The sequence below is a fragment of the Natator depressus genome, chromosome 6 (genome assembly GCF_965152275.1).
Source record: "Natator depressus isolate rNatDep1 chromosome 6, rNatDep2.hap1, whole genome shotgun sequence".
Lineage (NCBI taxonomy): Eukaryota > Metazoa > Chordata > Testudines > Cheloniidae > Natator > Natator depressus.
Window position 1 is genome coordinate 10,571,493 of NC_134239.1, and position 21,741 is coordinate 10,593,233.

General features: G+C 47.3%; 1 protein-coding gene across 2 annotated transcripts; it reads left to right on the forward strand.

The window, feature by feature from the left end:
* The first annotated feature begins 488 nt into the window (after positions 1-488).
* Positions 489-11,123, forward strand: LOC141988555 (uncharacterized). 2 transcript variants are annotated; one of them, XM_074954362.1, is made up of 4 exons: positions 489-548; positions 4,228-4,357; positions 5,090-5,206; positions 9,908-11,123. In XM_074954362.1, exons 1-4 carry the CDS (start codon positions 525-527, stop codon positions 11,017-11,019), a joined length of 1,383 nt encoding a protein of 460 aa, XP_074810463.1. In that variant the 5' UTR covers positions 489-524; the 3' UTR covers positions 11,020-11,123. The 2 variants fall into 2 exon arrangements, with proteins under 2 accessions (XP_074810463.1, XP_074810464.1); XM_074954363.1 differs by having other exon boundaries at positions 510-548; positions 4,231-4,357.
* Positions 11,124-21,741: the final 10,618 nt, after the last annotated feature.

Genomic DNA, 21,741 nt, shown 5'->3' on the forward strand with positions numbered 1-21,741 from the left:
TGGGGACCTCTCCCCTGCCGCAGCCCGCGCCTCCTGCGAGCCGCCCGCGAAGAGCCGCTCGTGATCGACCCACGAGGGATGAGTCCCGGCCCCTGGACTTGGGACCCCGGTGTGCAAAGTATCCGCCGCTTTATGCCCCTGTCCCGGGGCCTGGGCCAGGGCAGCGGCTTGTCTCCAGCAGCCTCGGCCGGGCCCCGCCCCGCGTTCCCCCGCCCCGCGGCAGATGCTCCCAGCCGGGCCGCACGGGGGGAGCGGGGCGGGGCCGGAAGGTCGCTGCGCGGGGGCCTCCCCCGGCGGCTGGAGCGGGAGGCGCAGGCGTGGGAGCTGGGGGCGGGCGGCGCAGCAGGACTGGGGCCGGCGCCTCCCGCAGCGCCCAGCGAGCGGAGCCTTCCCGGGCTGGCCCCTGGGCGGGAAGCGGGCGCGGTGGAGACGCGGCGAGAGGCGGCCCCGGGGAGGCAGCAGCCGCGGGGCGGGAAGTCGCTGCCCGGGCGGAGGAAGCGGCCGGGGCGGGGCCGAGCCCGGCGATGGCTGCAGCGGGGCCGGCGCAGGTAGGACGCGGGGCGGGGACTCCCCGGCCGGGCACTGGCTGGTCCCGGCTGGGGCCGAGGGGGGCCGGGACCGGGTCCCTCCCGCGCTAGTGACCCCGGGGCTGGGAGCGGCTCAGCGCGGCCAGGCAGGGCCCGGGTCCCGCTTTGCAGCAGCGCAGCCCGGGGGTCAGGGGCTGCAGCAGCTGGGGCCGGGGAGCGGCTTTGGGGCCCCGGGACCCGCCCACAAAGCCGGGCGGACATGCGGAGCCAGGCGCGACCCCTTTACCCCGAGTCCCTGGGGGGCTGTGCGGGGGGGCCTCCCTGGGTCACAGCTGCAGCGGCCAGAGCGGTGGGTGAGAGAGGGCTTCACTTTTTCAACTGTTGAGTCTTTCACTCTTACACCACATGTCTAGCCAGTCAGCTGAGTTTCTTGCAGACAGGTGGGGAGCATTTGCTGGTCTTGTTCCAAACCAGTGTGCAACTTCGGGATGAACAAGTGACAATGCCCTGAACATTGGCCTCCAGTTTCTGTAGCGTCTGGTATCTCTTGCTTAAGTGGAAAGTAGGATGCCACAGCCGTGTTGGTTCACAGAAACTGAGTTGTGTCTCCAGCATTCTTAACAGCCGCATTCGGTTCTTCTAAAATTGGCTTTGACAGTGGTGGGCTGATAAGGCTTTCTGCACGTCCATGCAGTCCAGAGGCCAGGTGTTTTGCAGCCTTTTCATATAGGTTGTCAGTATTGGCTTAACTGATCAGTCTGGCAAACCCAGCTCCTCCACTTTTACTATATAAATCCATGGTATGCCCACATCTTGAACACTGCGTGCAGTTCTGGTCATTCCCTCTGAAGCACCTGGAATAATTCCTGTTGGAAGACAGGATATTGGGATAGATGGACCATTGGTCTGACCCAATAATGTCCTTCTTACATAAAAATAATTATAATAGTAAAAATTCAGTACAGAAATTCCCTGAGATAATGACCTCTTCAGATAGCGATGATGTGAGATAATGACCTTGGGAAATAATGCATGTTTAAAATATTGGCCTACTACGAAACATATTTATATAAGTTTCCCAGTCACAAATCTAGCATTCTGTAGCGAAGTCACTAAAACGTAGTCCAATGCCCTGGCTGCTGTTTGTCGTTCCACCGTTCGCTCTACCGCTCCATCCCCAATGGCCCTGCACTGTCACTTTCTGCTGCCACTGTGACCTCTGTGAGTCTGTCTCTTGAGGTTCCACCCAGCTCTCAGTGATTTCAGCTCTCAGTGGGGGAACCTCACAGCTAGTGCAGGCTGGGCCGTCTCTTCCACAGAAACACTCCCACAGCAGGTTTAAGCGCTTAGACTTAATTATCAGTGTTTTTAGCTCTTGTGGTCACTTATGAAGCCTAATCGACTCTCTCTGTAAACAGGAGAAAGGGGCAGGTCAAATAATGCGTGTGATCTACACCACCAAGCAAAACACCTGTGCCCCACCCTCTCTCTCTGTGCACTAGGATATGGCATCCAAACCTCCTGCTTAGGGAGTGCAGTTCAGTTGAAGATGACCAGTGCTTAATTTGTAAGGAAAGAGGTGCTGGGGCTCAAGCAAGTTTGTTACTTTAATAACTGATGTGACAAGTCCAGAGGTCCCAAAGCTATGAACTGCCCAGCCTAGAGGTGCCGGGGCTCAGCCCTGGCACAAATTAAGCACTGAGGGAGACCTCCTCGTTCAGTCAGGCTAAGTACAGTTCTGTTGCCTTTACTCATACAATACGGATAACAACATTTCATAACCTCCACAGTTAATACTTAAAAATAAAACGAGTACTTGTGGCACCTTAGAGACCAACAAATTTATTTGAGCATAAGCTTTCATAGAATCGTAGAATATCAGGGTTGGAAGGGACCTCAGGAGGTCATCTAGTCCAACCCCCTGCTCAAAGCAGGACCAATCCCCAATTAAATCATCCCAGCCAGGGCTTTGTCAAAGCCTGACCTTTCATGAGCTACAGCTGACTTCATCGGATGCATTCAGTGGAAAATACAGGGGGGAGATTTATATACGTAGAGAACATGAAACAATGGGTGTTATCATACACACTGTAAGGAGAGTGATCACTTAAGGTGAGCTATTACCAGCAGGAGAGTGGGGGGGGGAAATACCTTTTGTAGTGATAATCAAGGTGGGTCATTTCCAGCAGTTGACAAAAAAGTCTGAGGAACAGTGGGGGGTGAGAGGGGGGAATAAACATGGGGAAATAGCTTTACTTTGTGTAATGACCCATCCACTCCCAGTCTTTATTCAAGCCTAAGTTAATTGTATCCAGTTTGCAAATTAATTCCAATTCAGCAGTCTCTCGTTGGAGTCTGTTTTTGAAGTTTTTTTGTTGAAGAATTGCAAGTTTTAGGTCTGTAATCGAGTGACCAAAGAGATTGAAGTGTTCTCTGACTGGTTTTTGAATGTTATAGTTCTTGACGTCTGATTTGTGTCCATTTATTCTTTTATGTAGAGACTGTCCAGTTTGACCAATGTACATGGCAGAGGGGCATTGCTGGCACATGGTAGCATCTATCGCATTGGTAGATGTGCAGGTGAACAAGCCTCTGATAGCGTGGCTGATGTGATTAGGCCCTATGATGGTGTCCCCTGAATAGATATGTGGACACAGTTGGCAACGGGCTTTGTTGCAAGGATAGGTTCCTGGGTTAGTGGTTCTGTTGTGTGGTGTGTGGTTGCTGGTGAGTATTTGCTTCAGGTTGGGGGGCTGTGTGTAAGCAAGGTCTGGCCTGTCTCCCAAGATCTGTGAGAGTGAAGGACGACCCATCACTCTCCTGCTGGTAATAGCTCACCTTAAGTGATCACTCTCCTTACAGTGTGTATGGTAACACGCATTGTTTCATGTTCTCTATGTATATAAATCTCCCCACTGTATTTTCTACTGAATGCATCTGATGAAGTGAGCTGTAGCTCACGAAAGCTCATGCTCAAATAAATTTGTTAGTCTCTAAGGTGCCACAAGTCCTCCTTTTCTTTTTGCGAAGACAGACTAACACGGCTGCTACTCTGAAACCAGTTAATTCTTAAGTGATTTGTAACCAACACCTGCCAAAATTGATCCCTTGGGCAGCACAGCTCTGTTTGCTGGATACCTAGGCAGAGTAGGTGAGTTCATGTATATACAGTCTGGTCCTGAAGCTTTTCCAACCAACTGGGTCATCGCTAGCTGTCAGGGGAGAGCTCATTCAGACCTTGCTTACAAACCATCATTTGAAATTATTAGGTTGGCCAATATAGCTGAAACAAATGTGCCAACATTGTCATAAATAACAACTGTATGAGGAAGCTAGTCTTGGTTCATACTTTTCAAACCCATTATGCTTTCTCAGGTACAAGTATTTTCTCATACACTGTATATGCATTTAAAGTGTGTATTAATGTTTCAATTTCAATTCAGATTTCCAACCAACAACTAAACTGCCAACACTGCATGTAACTGGGGGGGGTGTTGGGGAAATTCAGGGGGGGCTTGGGGAAATCCCTGCCCTGAGGTCCCTGGGGGAGCTGAGTGGGGTGGTGGAGTCTCCCTCGTTCACAGCTGGTGGGCTGGGTGTTATCCCTGTGAGTCGCTCCCGTAGAAACCGCGTCCCCTGCAGAGACTCCAGGCTTGGGGGGCTGGAGTGGAAGGTGCTGAGTGTGTAACGCTTCTGACAGCAGCTCCAGGTGGCGTTTGAGGACGTCGCTCTGTATTTCACCCGGGAGGAGTGGGAGCTCTTATCCAAGCAAGAGAAGCAGCTGTACCGGGACCAGATGCTGAGGAATAACCAGGCCCTCGTTTCCCTGGGTAAGGACCTATTTATCTTTACTCGTAGCTGCGAAATGTCTGGGTTCCCTTGACACCTCAGCTGCCATGTGCCACCCAGCAGCCAAGTGGTGGCAAATGTCAGCAACTTTCAGAGCCTCAGGCTAATGTTAATGTAACCTGTTTACTTGCATTATGTACCTCAGTCCTGGCACAGAGGTGGTTGGAAACAGCCCATGAGCAACAACCTCTTCCAGGAATCCCAGCCCAGACACCAATGGCAGTAACTCTGCCTCAAGAACTGACTCTAGTTAGACAAATAAGGCAGGGAGAAAATCCTCCTGCAGCAGCTCCCCTCCTCTCCAAAAAAGAATGAACATCGTAAGTTTAACAGCCGCACAATTGAACAAATCTTGCACCCTATGCAAAAGAACTGGTAGGTCTGTGTAACGGTGACACCTGCCATGACTCAACCCCCACAGCAAATTGAGAAGGGTCACGGACATTGCTGCTTCAGAGCGTGAACTGAACTTGCCTGGTGGTAGATGGGAAGAAATCTTTTCTAAGGAGGGCTTATTTCATTATTCTCCTGCTTGGGATCTCCTGCGCTTTCCTCTCAAGCAGTGTCTGATATTGGGGCCTTGTCGTTCCAGGTGCTGCGCAGACAAACACTGACCGAGGTCAGGGCCCTGTTGTGCTGGGCTGCACTGACATATAAATGAGTCCCTACCCCCAAAACTTTAGTAATAAAATTGATTAATTCCCCCGCAACAGGCTATTCAGGTTCCACACCGGACTTAATCCACCGGATTGAGCTAGGGGAGGCAGAGCTCTGGATTCAGGATGTCGAGGACTCTAAAGAAAGCTCGGGATCTGAGAGCCCCTCCTCAGGTGAGTCATAATAATCCGATCCCTTCTGATTTACACACCTGCTAGTGGAGGGCTCCTTAATGTAAAAGGCAAAGGCAGAAAGAGATCCACTGGCTGGGAGCAGAAGCAAGACAAATTGACGATGGGAATTAGGGGCCAGTGTTTATCTGGGAGAGGAATGATCCATTGGGAGAGCTTCCCTCTGGAGAGGGTGGATTCTCCATTACTGTGAGTCTGTCAGTGGAGATGGGGCATCTCTTTCTCCAAGCCCTGCTCTAACTCAGCCAGGAGTTACTGGGATGGAGTCAGGAATGGCTTGGGGAGATTCTCTGGCTCAGATAGGCAGGAAGGCAGGCTGGATGCTCTCAATGCGCCTGTCTGGCCTTGATATCAATGAATCACAGATATCATAGTAATGTAGGACTAGACGGGACCTCGGTAGGTCATCTAGTTCAGTCCCCTGCACTGAGGCACGACTAAGTATTATGAAGTCCATCCCTGACAGGTGTCTGTGTAAACTGTTCTTAGAAACCTCCAATGATGGAGATTCCACACCTCCTGAGGTAATTTTTTCCAGTGCTTAACTACCCTTTCAGTTTGGAAGTCTTTCCTATTGTCTAACCTAAATCTCCCTTCCTGCAATTTAAGCCCATTACTTCTTGTCCTGGCCTCAGTGGATAAGGAGAACAATTTATCTTTCTAACAACCTTTTAGGTACTTCAAGACTGTTATCAGGTGTCCACCAGCCCCCCACCCCCCGCCACACAGTCTTTTCTTCTCCAGGCTAAACAAATGCAATTTTTTCAATCTTTCCTATGGGTCATGTTTTCTAGACCTTTAATCATTCTTGTTGCTCTTGTCTGACCCTCTCCAATTTGTCCACATCCTTTCTGAAGTATGGGGCCCAGAACTGGACACAGTTCTCCGGTTGAGGCCTTACCAGTGCTGAGCAGAGTAGAAGAATTACTTCTCACATCTTGCTTGCAACACTCCTGCTAATACATCCCAGAATGATATTTGCTTTTTTTTTTTTCTCAACAGAATTCCATTGTTGACTCATATTTAGTTTGTGATCCACTGTAACACCATATGGTTTTCTGCAGTACTCTTTCCTAGGCAATCATTTCCCATTCTGTATTTGTGTGATTTATTATTCCGACTTAAGTGTAGTACTTTGCATATGGTCTTATTGAATTTCATCCTATTTAATTCCAACCATTTCTCCAGTTTGTCAAGATCCTTTTGAATTCTAATCCTGTCCTCTAAAGCACTTGCAACTCCTCCCAGCTTGGAATAGTCCATAAACTTTGAGTGTATTCTCTGTGCCACTGTCCAAATCATTTATGAAGATATGGAATAGGACAGATCCCAGTGGGATCCCACTCGATATGCCTTTCAGCTTGTTTTTGAGCCATAATAACTATTCTCTGAGTACAGTTTTCTAACCAGTTGTGCACCCACCTTATTTGCCTAGGCTGTGTTTCTCTAATTTGTTCACGAGAAGATCATGTAAGACAGTATCAGAAGTCTCACTAAAGTTGAGCTGTAACATGTACTGTTTATCCCCTATCCACGAGTCTTATTACCTGTCAAAGAAGGATATTAGGTTGGTTTGACATAATTTGTTCCTGACAAATCCATCTTTTCTGTTACCTAGAAGGAAATAAACTAATAAGTGCTTACAAATAGAATGTTTGCTTATCCATTATCTTTCCAGGTACTGAAGTTAAGATGACTGGTCTGTAATTCCTTGGCTTGTCCTTATTCCCCTTTCTATAACTGGTTACTATATTTGCCCTTTTCCAGTCCTTGGGTCTCTCTACCATCCTCAGCGATTATCTCTAAGAACATGTGAATGGCTCAGAGATCATTTCAGCCAGTTCCTTAAGTATTCTAGGATGTATTTCATCAGGCCGTGCCTACTTGAAGACCTCTAACTTGTCTAAGTAATTCATAACTATTTCTTTTCCTATTTTAGGCTCAGATCCTACCCCATTGACACTGATGTTCACTATGTTAGTCGACCAATCACAGCTAACTTTTTTGGTGAAAACTGAAACAAAAGAGGCATTTAACAGTTTGGCCATTGCTGCATTTTCTCTTATTGTCTTTCCCTCCTCATTTAGTAATGGGCCTAGCCTGTCCTTGGTCTTCCCTTTCCTTCCCATGTATTTGTAAAATGCTTTCTTTTTGCCCTTTATATCCCTAGTTAGTTTAGTTTTGTTTTTTGCCTCGGCCTTTCTAATTTTGTCCCTACATGCTTGTGGGTTTTTTTTTTTTAATATTCATCCTTTATAATTTGACTTAGTTTCCACTTCTTGTATGACTCTTTTTTGAGTTTCAGGTTACTGGCAATCTCCTGGTTAAGGCAGGGAGTCCTCTTATCATACTTCCCATCTTTCCTACTCATTGGATATCTGTGACCTAGGATGGGACCTAAACATTATGGGGCCTCGAAGCTGTGAAAGAGAAATGGATCAGAGATGGGGAGATGATAAACTTGAAAGAGGGGTGGGATAGTGATATGGGATAATGTAGGGAGGGGGAAGATTTCAGGGGATGCTGAGGGAAAGAGAGAGGTTTCCGTGGTGGGGCCAGGGAGCATATGAGGGCTGCATTTACCTAGTGGCTAGGACATTGCAGTAGGATTCAAAAGATCTTGATTCAGTTCTAGAAGCGAATCGCTACAGCTCCACCATGCCTCAGTTACCCCACCTGTGTAATGGAGAGGGCATTGAGGCTGTGAGGATAAAATCCATCTGTGTGTGTGTCAGTGGATCTGGCACTGGGGCTCAGACAAGCACCTGGCTGGAAAGACACGCCTGTCGTTCTATAGACTACATCACCTTCTTCAGGCTTCCCACACCTCAGAAAATCATACTAAGGCAGGGGTGCCCTAGAGATTTTTCAAATGGGCTTCATGCCTCTGCCCCTCCTGACTCAAGCTGTTGTACTGGTGTCGTATGGCCCTGGGATATCTGGATCCAGACATAGCTCAGCCAGAGGCAAAAATCTGCTCGCAGCCTGGGAGAGCATCCCTTGGATATCTGGGATATCTGGCTCTTGGCAGAGAAGGTGCTGCCCTGTCAAGGTTCCCACCCCACCCTCTCTCTGCTACTTCACTTCACACATGAGCTCTGACTGGAGAAACCTGCCCCCAGTGAGCAAGGAGAAAGCTGGGAATGACGCAGGGCAGGATCAGTCACGTATGAAGAGCGCAGGTCATGCCAAGCGGAGGACGCCATTTTGTAGAGTAGGTCTCGGGAACTTGCAGCGTTTCACTGTAATGCCCTAAAACTGCCCTGTGTTCCAGGCAGCTGTTGCGGGGGGAGAATGAACACGTTTAGGTGCCCAGACAAAATCGTCCTGTGGGCCAGGATTTGGGAGTACCCTGGTGTATGGGCTGGGTGTGAGGGAGAGGGGGTGGAATGGTCTTTGTCACATCCCCTCTCCTCCTGCTTTCTCAGTGGCACAAAATCTTTGTCGTGGACATTGCTTCAGTGTCAATGCTTAGCACAGCCCTCAGCCTTAACATGGTCTGTGACTGTCTGTAGAGCAAAGGCTGGGTGGCAGCCATTCACCCCTTCCAGCTCAGCAGTGTCACTGATTGGGTTGTAAAACGAGACAAACATGTTTTTCAGGTTATATCACACAAACCCCGAGTGACTTGTCATCCCATCAAACCCCCACCCTCTTAAGGATTTTAGTGAAGTTTTAGTTTTGCACAAAGAATGAAACATGAGGCTGAAGCTAAATGACTTCTTTAGGAGGAATTCCTTGAAAAGGAATCACTCCCCCGCAGGAATAAGCTACATTGTTCTAAGTGGCTTTATACTGGTCTCACTGGGTCCACATGAGGGGATTGTAGCTGGTTTCAAACCAATATAGTTAAAACAGCGCAAATACTGGGGAACAGGCCTTATGCTATAAAACAGGAGACAGTGCAGAACCACCAACATGTAAATAAAAACCTCTGATGGAAATAAAACCAAAATCAGTGTGAAAACAAAACCCAGACCCTGTTTGTTAGCACTTTGAGGCCCTAGTTCTGGCTGAGGGCCTTGTTGTGCCAGGCGCTGCCTGTATCCTGGGCGAGCTACAATTTAAGCATAAAACGAGACCCAAGATGCATGGCACACATGGGAGCAGGCGGTGGCCGTTGCACAAACAACATAGAGTAGAACCACCCTGAGTCAGGCTGCAGATTTGTGTCAGCATTTCCTATCAGAAATTAGAGAGCAGTTACAGTAAATTTAGTAAAAGTCACAGGTCACTAAATTTACTGTGACAGCTCCATGATTTTTAACACAACCTGCCCTCCTCCTTGCCCTGCCCATGGAGCGCCAACCGCCCAAGGAAGCACCTTCCCCCTAGTGCTGCAACCCTAACCCCAGCCTGGTGCAGAGGGGTTGGTGTGGGCTAGAGAAGATCTGGGTGGCAAGGCCATTCACTGAAGTTTGGCTCGCTTCCCCCACCCTTCTGACTGTGGGCGGGGGCAAATCTGAGTGGCACTGTAACCCCGCAGGCCAGGTCTCAATTCCCAGAGCGAGGTGTTGGGTCCAGCCCTGTGGGACAGGAGCCGCCATTGCAGGCAGAGGCACCCATCCAAAAAACAGTCACTGAGAAATGCGGAAATCGCTCCATCCGTGACATTTTCCCATCTTTGACAAACCAGTAGACTTTACTGTGCACTAACACCAGGATTGCCTCTGCTCTCTCCAGCAGGGCACGGGATCCCGGGAGGAACGAGGGCATGGGCTGAATGTGGGGAGAGCATGGCAGGAACACAGGATCCCACATCACACAGGGGGATCCATGCACAGGACTCAGTCCATCCCTGGGGTAAACTCAGCCAGAGACCGGATCTGGCTACACACCAGAGACTCTCCATCAGCCAGCGTCCTGACCGCCGCATCAATTGCGGCAAGAGGTTCAGCAACCCGTCCGCGCTGACCCAGCACCAGCGCTGGCATATCGGGGAGCGGCCGCACCACTGCTCTGACTGCGGCAAGGTCTTTGCACACAGCTCAAGCCTGAGAAGACACCAGCGCACGCACACCGGCGAGCGGCCGCACCGCTGTGCTCACTGCAGGAAGGGCTTTGTAGAGATTTCACACCTGAGAGTCCATCAGCGCAGACACAGCGGGGAGCGGCCGCACTGCTGTGCTGACTGTGGCAAGGGGTTTGCATGTAGCTCAAGCCTCAGCAGACACCAGCGCACGCACACCGGGGAGCGGCCGCACCGCTGTGCTGACTGCGGCAAGGGCTTTGTACAGAGCTCAAGCCTGAGAAGACACCAGCGCACGCACACTGGGGAGCGGCCGCACCACTGTGTTGACTGTGGCAAGGGCTTTGCACGCAGCTCAATCCTGAAAAGACACCAGCTCACACACACCGGGGAGCGGCCGCACCGCTGTGCTGACTGCGGCAAGGTCTTTGCACACAGCTCAATCCTGAAAAGACACCAGCTCACACACACCGGGGAGCGGCCGCACCACTGTGCTGACTGCGGCAAGGGCTTTGTACAGATTTCAAACCTGAGAGTCCATCAGCGTACGCACACCGGCGAGCGGCCACATCGCTGTGCTGAGTGTGGCAAAGGCTTTGTACAGATTTCACACCTGAGAGTCCATCAACACACGCACGCCGTGGAGGGGCCGCACTGCTGTGCTGACTGTGGCAAGCGCTTTGCTAGGTTGGCCAATCTCATCCGGCACCAAATCACACACAGCAGTGCCCCTCTGCCAATGCCACAGCCGAAGGGGCTTCTGGCAGCCAGTGGGCCTGGCACAGCGCCAGCAGGTGTGAACCAGGGAGTGGTCCTGTTCCCATGATGCCTGACAGAGACTGTGTGGGGCAGGGAAGGGGACTTGGCTGAGCAATGTGGGGAAGAGCAAACAGGTGGAGGGAATTTAGAGCAGATGGTCACAGCCTACTCTATTTGGGAGCATCCCCACCCCCACCCCCACCCCCTGTAGGTGGGATCCAGCCAGGCCTTTCTCTTTCTGTCCCACACTCATGCATCTCGCTGGGATGCAGCCAGGACACCCCCCACCCCCCTCTAGATGGGACCCAGCCAGGAAATTCCCCACACACCTACCTCAGTTCCAGTCAGCGAGTGACTCTTGGGTGACATCTAGAGGTGGGATTTGCAGTCCTGTCTCAGCATGGATTGGGCTGAGAGCGGGACAGCCCGGTGCATGTGATTGAAAGATGACGCAGGAACTACTCATGCTATCTTTTTAAATACAAACGTGATGAAGAACTATGTACTTAATGTGTTACAAAGGTCTGTCTAACCAGGGTGGATTTGATTTAAATCACGAGTCAGGAAGACTCGATTTATGTAGAAATCCGTGATTAAAAGTGCATTCTTGTTGGTTGTTATAACCTGAATACATATTCTTCACAACTAAGAGGTAGATGTAGGTTTCATTTTTAAAAGGTTACACACTATACATTTTTAAGTGATTTATTTTGAAAACTTTTCAGATCAGTTTTACAGCTATATCAAAAAATGAATGATTGTTTGGTTATTTCATTTACCAAAGGTAATTGAAGCAGACATTTATGAAGTCATTGGGAGGTGAACTATCTCCAAATCAACAGGTTAATCGTTAATATTTGGAGGATTTTCTTGCCATGCTGTGTTAGGAGGAGAACATCACCAGACAGACATTTAAATAGTTTTATTTAACTAAAGCAACAATGTTATGTATTCTGGATTTTTTTCTTCAACAGCAAACGTATAATATTTTTACAAAACAAGCATATGAATTTTTGAATTTAGTTAAACATTCAAGTTTTTTAAAATCAGGTTTGTTTTTGTTAAAATTGTTTTTAACTAAAATAGTTAAATGAAATATTTTTTAAAAAAAATTAAATCGACGATGTCAGCCAGGTTAACATGAGAAACTTAAAATATTGGCTTCTGGAGCTAACTCAGTCGCCTTCATTTTCCTGTTTGTTCATAATCTGGAAAAGAAAAACAAGCTTTCCTGCTTTTTCAGGTCCCAAATGATTTCTCAATTTGGAATGAATTATTCCAAAGGAAGAAAATATTCTTTCTACTCTGGCAGAAGAAGCTACTCCTCTTAAGTGAGATTATCACTTCAACAGTCTCTGAATCCAAGTGCGTAAGTGACTTCTACCAGTTCCATCAATGTGACTTTCTTTAAAACATCATCAGCGAGCACATATTTCTTGTATGGTTCTTATTCCCAAACTGGGTCTCTTATGACCGGCTGCCATTTTAGGTTTTCCCTTCTAGAGATAGAATGGTATGGTAGATCTTAAATCAATGAAGGCTACACTCAGAAAGACCTCAAGCCTTCTGGAATATGTTGCTCAAACAGTTTCACTTTTGTTTCTACTGCCTGCCCCTCCTGTGATGGGTTCGGTCACAGAGACCCCCTTGGGACTGTCACCTGATGTGCTGAAACTACCTCTGAACCCATTTTCCCTGATGGCTTGGGACTCCAGAACCCTGCCTTGTTGAGCCAGACATGCAAGCCTGCTGCAACACAGACCCAGGATCTGAACCACGCCCCCAAAGCTGCAGGCTTTAACTGAAAACTACTCAGCAGGTAACCAGATTCCAGCATCCAGACACCCAGCTCCCAATGGGATCCAAACCCCAAATAAATCTGTTTTCCTGTGTATAAAGCTTATACAGGGTAAACTCAAATTGTCCGCCCTCTATAACACTGATAGAGAGATATGCACAGCTGTTTGCTCCCCCAGGTATTAATCACTTACTCTATGTTAATGAATAAACAAAAGTGATTTTATTAAGTATAAAAAGTAGGATTTAAGTGGTTCCAAGTAATAACAGACACAACAAAGTAAGTTACCAAGCAAAATATAACAAAACAGGCAAGTCTAAGCCTAATACATTAAGAAACTGAATATGGGTAAATGTAACCCTTAGAGATGTTCCAATAAGCTTCTTTCACAGACTAGACTCCTTCCTAGTCTGGGCCCAGGCCTTTCCCTTGTTACAGACCTTGTTAGTTCCAGCAGGCATCTTAGATGAAAAGCAGAGGATTCCACGGGTGGGGACCCCTTTGTTCTGTTCCATGCCCTTTTATATCTTTGGCACAAGGTGGGAATCCTTTTCTCTCTGGGTTCCCACCCCTCCTTCTAAATGGAAAAGCACCAGGTTTAAGATGGATTCCAGTATCATGTGACCAGGTCACATGTCCTGTGAGACCTCATTCTTCATTACCCATCTCATGTACACAGGAAGGCTTGCAGGTAAACAGAGCCACTTACAGCCAATTGTCCTAGTCAATGGGAGCCATCTAAACCACCATTAATAGCCCACGCTTTGCATAATTACAATAGGACCTCAGAGTTAACTTCATATTTCTAATTTTAGATACAAGAATGATACATGCATACAAATAGGATGACCACACTCAGTAGATTATAAGCTTTGTAATGATACCTTACAAGAGACCTTTTGCATAAAGCATATTCCAGTTACATCATATTCACATTCATAAGCATTATTTCCATAAACAGATGAAGTGCAATGTCACACCTCCCTTCTCACATTTATCTCCAGACTTCTTCTCCTTGTCCAGATCTATTCCGCCCCCAACAATCTTCTATTTATTGAACTTTTTGAAACTTTGCACTTCTAAGAGAGGTAAGGGATTGACTCTGTGTACACAAATTTGCAGAGGGACAATAGAGTTGAGGTCTGTTATTTCTCACGTCTATATATTATTTATTTAAAACCATTTTTGCTGTTAACAAGCATGTTATCTCTGGAGCCACAAATCCACAGTCTGAGAACTGCAAAACTAAGCATCTCTGATGGTATCTTCTAGACTGAGCACTGAGTCCCATTGGGTAGATACAAAGATTAACCTAAATAATCTATACAGAAGCCTCTGGAACCCCATAAGATTGGGTCCCTAATCCATGAACTATTGGAACTCATTTACAAAACTTTTCTTAAACATTACATGAATATATTGTCTCATACTATAGAATTAGAATTTATAATCCCTATTCCATTATGAGATATCTTTGAGCTATAATGTATCTTAATTAAAACTATCTCTAGATAGGTTTTTTCCTCAAAAAGCATTTTGTCAAAAAAATCAGATTTTTTTTTTTTTAAATCACTGATTTTTATCCACCCTGTGTCTAACTAGGTGTCTCTTTGCTATTAAAGAAGCTGATGCATTCGGATGGCATGTGGAAAAGCCAGTGTGAAGTGTAAATCTTTAAGGTGAACCATTCAAAGTGTTCTAAGGCCTAACTGACCATGAGGCCTGATGAACTGTGTGACTGGCAGGTGCACAGAGAGAGTTTCCCATTACTCCTGGGGGAATTCGGTGCGTAAAACTTCTGCGAACAATATTTTAAATTTGTGCATAGTTAATTTCTCAAAATAACATAATAATCTCACTAGTTTCAATTATTTTGTTAATTTATTTCAAAATACCTGTCAGCAAGTATGTCTAACAATACAGACAACAAAAAAGATTCAAGAAGTGTTTTTTGACAAATAGATTCCTTATTAGGCATATTAATCCAGAATTTTGAGTAATAATTCATGTAAACTACCATTCAAAAACGTATTTCCCGCACCCCTCAGAAACAGTGCAAAGGCTTGGGGGAGTCAGGGGTAACAGAGGAGCTGAGGGAGAGGGAAGTAATTGCTGGAAGTAGCCTGGGAGTGAAGCAGGAGGGCTGTTGGGTGCGGGTGGGAGAAGTATAGAAAGGATTTGCGGGGGAGGAGGAGTGGAGATTCCTAGAGCAGATCTTTTAACAAAACATCCCATCTTGAGAATTCACCATGACCCTTGGTAAATTGTTCCAAAATAGTTAATTACCTTTGCGATCAGAAATGTATGCTTTATTTCGAGGGCTGTTGATTAATTGCAATTAACTCATGCGATTAACTCAAAAAAAAATTAACTGAAATTTAATAAATTAATTGCACTGTTAAACAATAGAATACCAATTGAAATTTATTAAATATTTTGGATGTTTTTCTACATTTTCAAATATATTGATTTCTATTACAACACAGACTACAAAGTGTACAGTTGCCCACTTATTTTTATTACAAATATTTGCACTGTAAAATTGATAAAAGAAATAGTACTTTTCAATACACCTCAGACAAGTACCATAGTGCAATCTCTTTATCGTGAAAGTGTAATGTACAGATGTAGATTTTTTTTTATTACATAACTGCACTCAAAAACAAAACAATGTAAAACTTTAGAGCCTACAAGTCCATTTCACCCCAAGGAGCCAGCAGCTCTGCAGTGGGGATCTGTCCCCAAGAGCAGCATGTGCTGGAACTTGTGGCATGGAGCTACATCTGCTCCCCCCAGTTGGGCTCTGGGTGTCAATCTGAAGGCCCATCCAGAACATACCCCTCTGGGTGTCAAGCTGAAGGCCACCTTAGGGTGCACATGGAGCTGCATCAAGCCAGAGATGGGAGGTCCCAGACATGAGGCTGGGGAAGCAGGGGCATGAAATACGTGGGTGGAATAATGGGGGTGTAATACAGGGCATATGGACACAGGGTGGGGATGGGGTCGGGGTCAGGACACAAGGGACTGATGGGGTGGGGTTTGGAACGCAGTGGGAGAGAAATGGGATGAGGGGACGAGGACACTGTGGGCAAAGGGGATGGGCTAGGGAAACAGTAGGCAAAGAGCAGATGGTGAGTGGGGATAGAACATGGGGGGCAGGATGTTAGAGAAGGAGGCCCATGGTATGGGGGGGCAGGATACTGTGGGGCAGATTGCCATAGAATGGGGCTGGACAAGTGGGGCAGATAGGCTAGGACACGGGAGGTGGGGGAGATGTGGCTAGGAAGGCTAGGGCAGTGGTGTTAGGATATAGGGGACAGGAGCCCAGGGGACAAGCACAGATGGGGTGGGGCTGGGTAGGACACAGGAAGTGGAGAGGGGCAGGAGGACTAGAGCAGGTGGCAGATGGGAAGGAGGAGGAACCACTTACCTGGTTACACCCACCCTGGGGGCCCCTTGTCCTTCTGCTCAACGAGGGAGAGGCTGCCAGGGGCTGGGCTCTGGGTGTCAGTTCAGAGCAACTGCACCTGTATTTGCCCTCAGTGGGCCCCACTGTCAGGCTTCCAGCTCCCCAGTTGTTCCCTCTCTCAGCTGAAGACATTCACCCCTCTCCCTTCTGACCGGGGTATTTGCAGGTTGCACCGTTCCCTCCCTCACTGTGTTATCCCAGCACGGACAGGCTGCCCAAGGACACCTCCTGGCTTTCTCTTTAGAGGTGATTAATAGGTGCAGTGCTACAGGTATAAAATACCACCCAGCATTTCCTAGCAAGTCTGCTTTCTTCTTAAGGTACAAAGCATTACAGAGAAAACATCATAAAAACAATAAAAAACCTACACACATGCTATCAAGACCAGGATTATCCCAACCCTGCCATGGATTCTGGCAGAAGCAGTCCTTCCAACCCCTGCCCAGTTGGGTTCCTTGTGGTCACCAGCTCATCTGAGTTTCAGCTCAGAACTAGCACCCAGTCCTTCCAGCCCTCCCCTAAGGCCTGAGGTTCTGCGTGGGTCAGGGGTCCTGTCCATTTGATGGATCAGGATGAAGGCCCTGAGCCTGTTTGAAACCAGGCTATTTATCCACAAACCCCTTCTTTGTCCTTTGGTCCCTAGAGAATCCAGCTGCTTTCCCGATATCCACAGAGCCAGTTATCTCATCATAGAAGACAATCAGGTTGATCAGGCATGACTGCCCTTGGCGAATCCATGTTGACTGTTCCTGATCACATTCCTCTCCTCCAAGTGCTTCAGAATGGATTCCTTGAGTAACTGCTCCCTGATTCTGCTGGGGATTGAAGTGAGGCTGACCGGTCTGTAGTTCCCTGGGTTCTCTTTCTTCCCTTTTTAAAATATGGGTACTATATTTTCCTTTTTCCAATCGTCTGGGACCTTCCCCGATCGCCACAAATTTTCAAAGATAATGGCCAATGGCTCTGCAGTCACATCAACCAACTCCCTCAGCATCCTTGGATCCATTAGATCTGGACCCATGGACTTGTGCGTGTCCAGCTTTTCTAAATAGTCCTTCACCACTGAGGGCTGCTCACGTTCTCTCCATACTGTGTTGCCCAGTGCAGCAGTCTGGGAGCTGATCTTGTCTGTGAAGACCAAGGCAAAAAAAGCATTGAGTACTTCAGCTTTTTCCATATCATCTGTCGCTAGGTTGCCTCCCCCATTCAGTAACGGTCTCACACTTTCCCTGACCTTCTTCTTGTTGCTAACATACCTGTAGAAACCCTTCTTGTTACCCTTCACATCCCTTGCTAGCTGAAACTTCAGTTGTGTTTTGGCCTTCCTGATTACACCCCTGCATGCTCGAGCAATATTTTTATACTCCTCCCTAGTCATTTGTCCAAATTTCCACTTCTTGGAAGCTTCCTTTTTGAGTTTAAGCTCAAGGAAGATTTCACTCTTAAGCCAAGCTGGTTGCCTGCCATATTTGCTATTCCTTCTGCACTTCGGGATGGTTTGTTCGTGCGCCCTCAATAAGGCTTCTTTAAAATACAGCCAGCTCTCCTGGACTCCTTGCACAGGTGCCGACTTCCCCTCTCGTCGGGGGGTGCTCGACCTCCCCTCCGCCCCAGGCCCTGCCCCAACTCCACCCATTCCTCCAAGCCCCTGCCCCTGCTCCGCCCCCTTCCCACCTCCTCCCCCGAGTAGGCCCCATCCCTGCTTCTCCCCCTCCCTCACGGAGCTTCCTATATGCTGCAGAACAGCTGTTCGCAGTGGGTAGGAAGTGCTGGGAGGGAGAGGGAGGAGTTGGTCAGTGGGGCCACCGGAAGGTGAGAGGCACTGGGGGACGGGGGGAGCTTGGCTGCCAGTGGGTGCTGAGCACCCACTAATTTTTCTCAGTAGGTGCTCCAGCCCTGGAGCACCCATGGACTTGGCGCCTATGCATCTATGTGTCTGATGATTCTGTTTTTATTATAGTTTCAACCAGTTTGCCCAGTACTGAAGTCAGACTTACGGGCCTGTAATTGCCGGAATCACCTCTGGAGCCCTTTTTAAAAATTGGCATCACATTAACTATTCTCCGGTCATCTAGTACAGAAGCTGATTTAAATGATAGGTTACACTACAGGTCATCAGGTACAGACTACAGGTCTACAGACTGGTACAGACTACAGGTAATCTGGTACAGAGTCGATTTAAATGATATGTTACAGACGACAGTTAGTGGTCCTGCAATTTCACATTTGACTTCCTTCAGAACTCTTGGGTGAATGGCATCTCGTCCTGGTCACTTATTACTATTTAGTTTATTAATTTGTTCCAAAACCTCCTCTAATGACCCCTCAATCGGGGACAGTTCCTCAGATTTGTCACCTAAAAAGAATGGCTCAGGCATGGGTATCTCCCTCACATCCTCAGCCATGAAGACTAATGCAAAGAATTCACTTAGTTTCTCCGCAATGGTCTTCTCATCCTGGAGTGCTCCTTTAGCATCTCGATCATCCAGTGGCCCCACTGGTTGTTTAGCAGGCTTCCTGCTGCTGAGGTAAAAAACGAAATTTGCTGTTACTTTTTGAGTCTTTGGCTCGCTGTTCTTCCAATTCTTTTTTGTCCTTCCTAATTATATTTTTACAATTCATTTGCCAGAGGTTATGCTCCTTTCTATTTTCCTCAATAGGATTTGACTTCCACTTTTTAAAGGATGCCTTTTTGCCTCTCACTGCTTCTTTTACTTTGTTGTTTAGCCACGGTGACACTTTTTCGGTTCTCTTACTATGTTTTTTAATTTGGGGTATATATTTAAGTTGAGCCTCTATTATGGTGTCTTTCAAAAGGTTCCATGCATCTGGCAGGGATTTCACTTTTGCCACTGTACCTTTTAATTTCTATTTAACTAACTTCCTCATTTTTGTGTAGATCCCATTTCTGAAATTAAATGCTATGGTGTTGGGCTGCTGTGGTGTTTTCCCTGCCACAGGGATGTTAAATCTAATTATATTATGGTCACTATTACCAAGCAGTTCAGCTATAGTCACCTCTTGGACCAGATCCTGTGTTCCACTTAGAACTAAATCAAGAATTGCCTCTCTCCCCTTGTGGGTTCCAGGACTCCAAGAAGCAGTCTCTGTACCCCATCCTGAGGTGACATGTACCCAGTCAATATGGGGATAGTTGAAATCCCCCATTATTCATGAGTTTTTTAATTTTTATAGCCTCTCTAATCTCCCTGAGCATTTCACAGTCACTTATCACCATCCTGGTCAGGTGGTCACTTTGCTTCTCTACAAAAGAAAAAGGACACTAAACTTTCTAAACTACTACATGCTACAAGGGGCCACAGCAATGGTTCCCTCAACCCACCCAGCAATATTGTTAACCTATCCAACTATACTCTTAGCCCAGCAGAAGCAGCTGTCCTATCTCGGGGCCTCTCCTTCTGCCCCTCCACTCCCACGAACATGATACAGTTCTGTGGTGACCTAGAATCCTATTTTCGACGTCTCCGACTCAAGGAATATTTCCAACATACCTCTGAACAACATACTAATCCACAGAGACCTCCCTACCAACACTATAAAAAGAAGGATTCTAGGTGGACTCCTCCTGAAGGTTGAAACAGCAGACTGGACTTCTACATAGAGTGCTTCCCCAGACGTGCACGGGCTGAAATTGTGGAAAAGCAGCATCACTTGCCCCACAACGTCAGCCGTGCAGAACACAATGCCATCCACAGCCTCAGAAACAACTCTGACATCATAATCAAAAAGGCTGACAAAGGAGATGCTGTCGTCATCATGTCGGAATATGAACAAGAGGCTGCTCGGCAGCTCTCCAACACCACTTTCTACAAGCCATTACCCTCTGATCCCACTGAGAGTTACCAAAAGCAACTACAGCATTTGCTCACGAAACTTCCTGAAAAAGCACAAGATCAAATCCGCACAGACACACCCCTGGAACCCCGACCTGGGATATTCTATCTACTACCCAAGATCCTGGAAATCCTGGACGCCCCATCATCTCAGGCATTGGCACCCTGACAGCAGGATTGTCTCGCTATGTAGAGTCCCTCCTCAGGCCCTACGCTACCAGCACTCCCAGCTACCTTCGAGACACCACTGACTTCCTGAGGAAACTACAATCCATCGGTGATCTTCCTGATAACACCATCCTGGCCACTATGGATGTAGAAGCCCTCTACACCAACATTCCACACAAAGATGGACTACAAGCCGTCAAGAACACTATCCCCGATAATGTCACGGCTAACCTGGTGGCTGAACTTTGTGACTTTGTCCTTACCCATAACTATTTTACATTTGGGGACAATGTATACCTTCAGATCAGCGGCACTGCTATGGGTACCCGCATGGCCCCACAGTATGCCAACATTTTTATGGCTGATTTAGAACAACGCTTCCTCAGCTCTCGTCCCCTAACACCCCTACTCTACTTGCGCTATATTGATGACATCTTCATCATCTGGACCCATGGAAAAGAAGCCCTTGAGGAATTCCACCATGATTTCAACAATTTCCATCCCACCATCAACCTCAGCCTGGTCCAGTCCACACAAGAGATCCACTTCCTGGACACTACAGTGCTAATAAACAATGGTCACATAAACACCACCCTATACCGGAAACCTACTGACCGCTATTCCTACCTACATGCCTCCAGCTTTCACCCTGACCACACCACACGATCCATCGTCTACAGCCAAGCTCTGCAATACAACCGCATTTGCTCCAACCCCTCAGACAGAGACAAACACCTACAAGATCTCTATCAAGCATTCTTACAACTACAATACCCACCTGCGGAAGTGAAGAAACAGATTGATAGAACCAGAAGAGTTCCCAGAAGTCACCTACTACAGGACAGGCCTAACAAAGAAAATAACAGAAGGCCACTAGCCGTCACCTTCAGCTCCCAACTAAAACCCCTCCAACGCATTATTAAGGATCTACAACCTATCCTGAAGGATGACCCAACACTCTCACAAATCTTGGGAGACAGGCCAGTCCTTGCCTACAGACAGCCCCCCAACCTGAAGCAAATACTCATCAACAACCACATACCACACAACAGAACCACTAACCCAGGAACCTATCCTTGCAACAAAGCCCGTTGCCAACTGTGCCCACATATCTATTCAGGGGACACCATCACAGGGCCTAATAACATCAGCCACACTATCAGAGGCTCGTTCACCTGCACATCCACCAATGTGATATATGCCATCATGTGCCAGCAATGCCCCTCTGCCATGTACATTGGTCAAACTGGACAGTCTCTATGTAAAAGAATAAATGGACACAAATCAGATGTCAAGAATTATAACATTCATAAACCAGTCGGAGAACACTTCAATCTCTCTGGTCACGCAATCACAGACATGAAGGTCGCTATCTTACAACAAAAAAACTTCAAATCCAGACTCCAGCGAGAAACTGCTGAATTGGAATTCATTTGCAAATTGGATACTATTAATTTAGGCTTAAATAGAGACTGGGAGTGGCTAAGTCATTATGCAAGG

Excerpts from the sequence above, each read along its gene's own strand:
- LOC141988555 (XM_074954362.1), top strand. The coding sequence starts at position 525 with ATGGCTGCAGCGGGGCCGGCGCAG. Across the intron at positions 4,358-5,089 it reads CCAGGCCCTCGTTTCCCTGG|GCTATTCAGGTTCCACACCG; the intron begins GTAAGGACCTAT and ends CCCCCGCAACAG. Across the intron at positions 5,207-9,907 it reads ATCTGAGAGCCCCTCCTCAG|CAGGGCACGGGATCCCGGGA; the intron begins GTGAGTCATAAT and ends TGCTCTCTCCAG.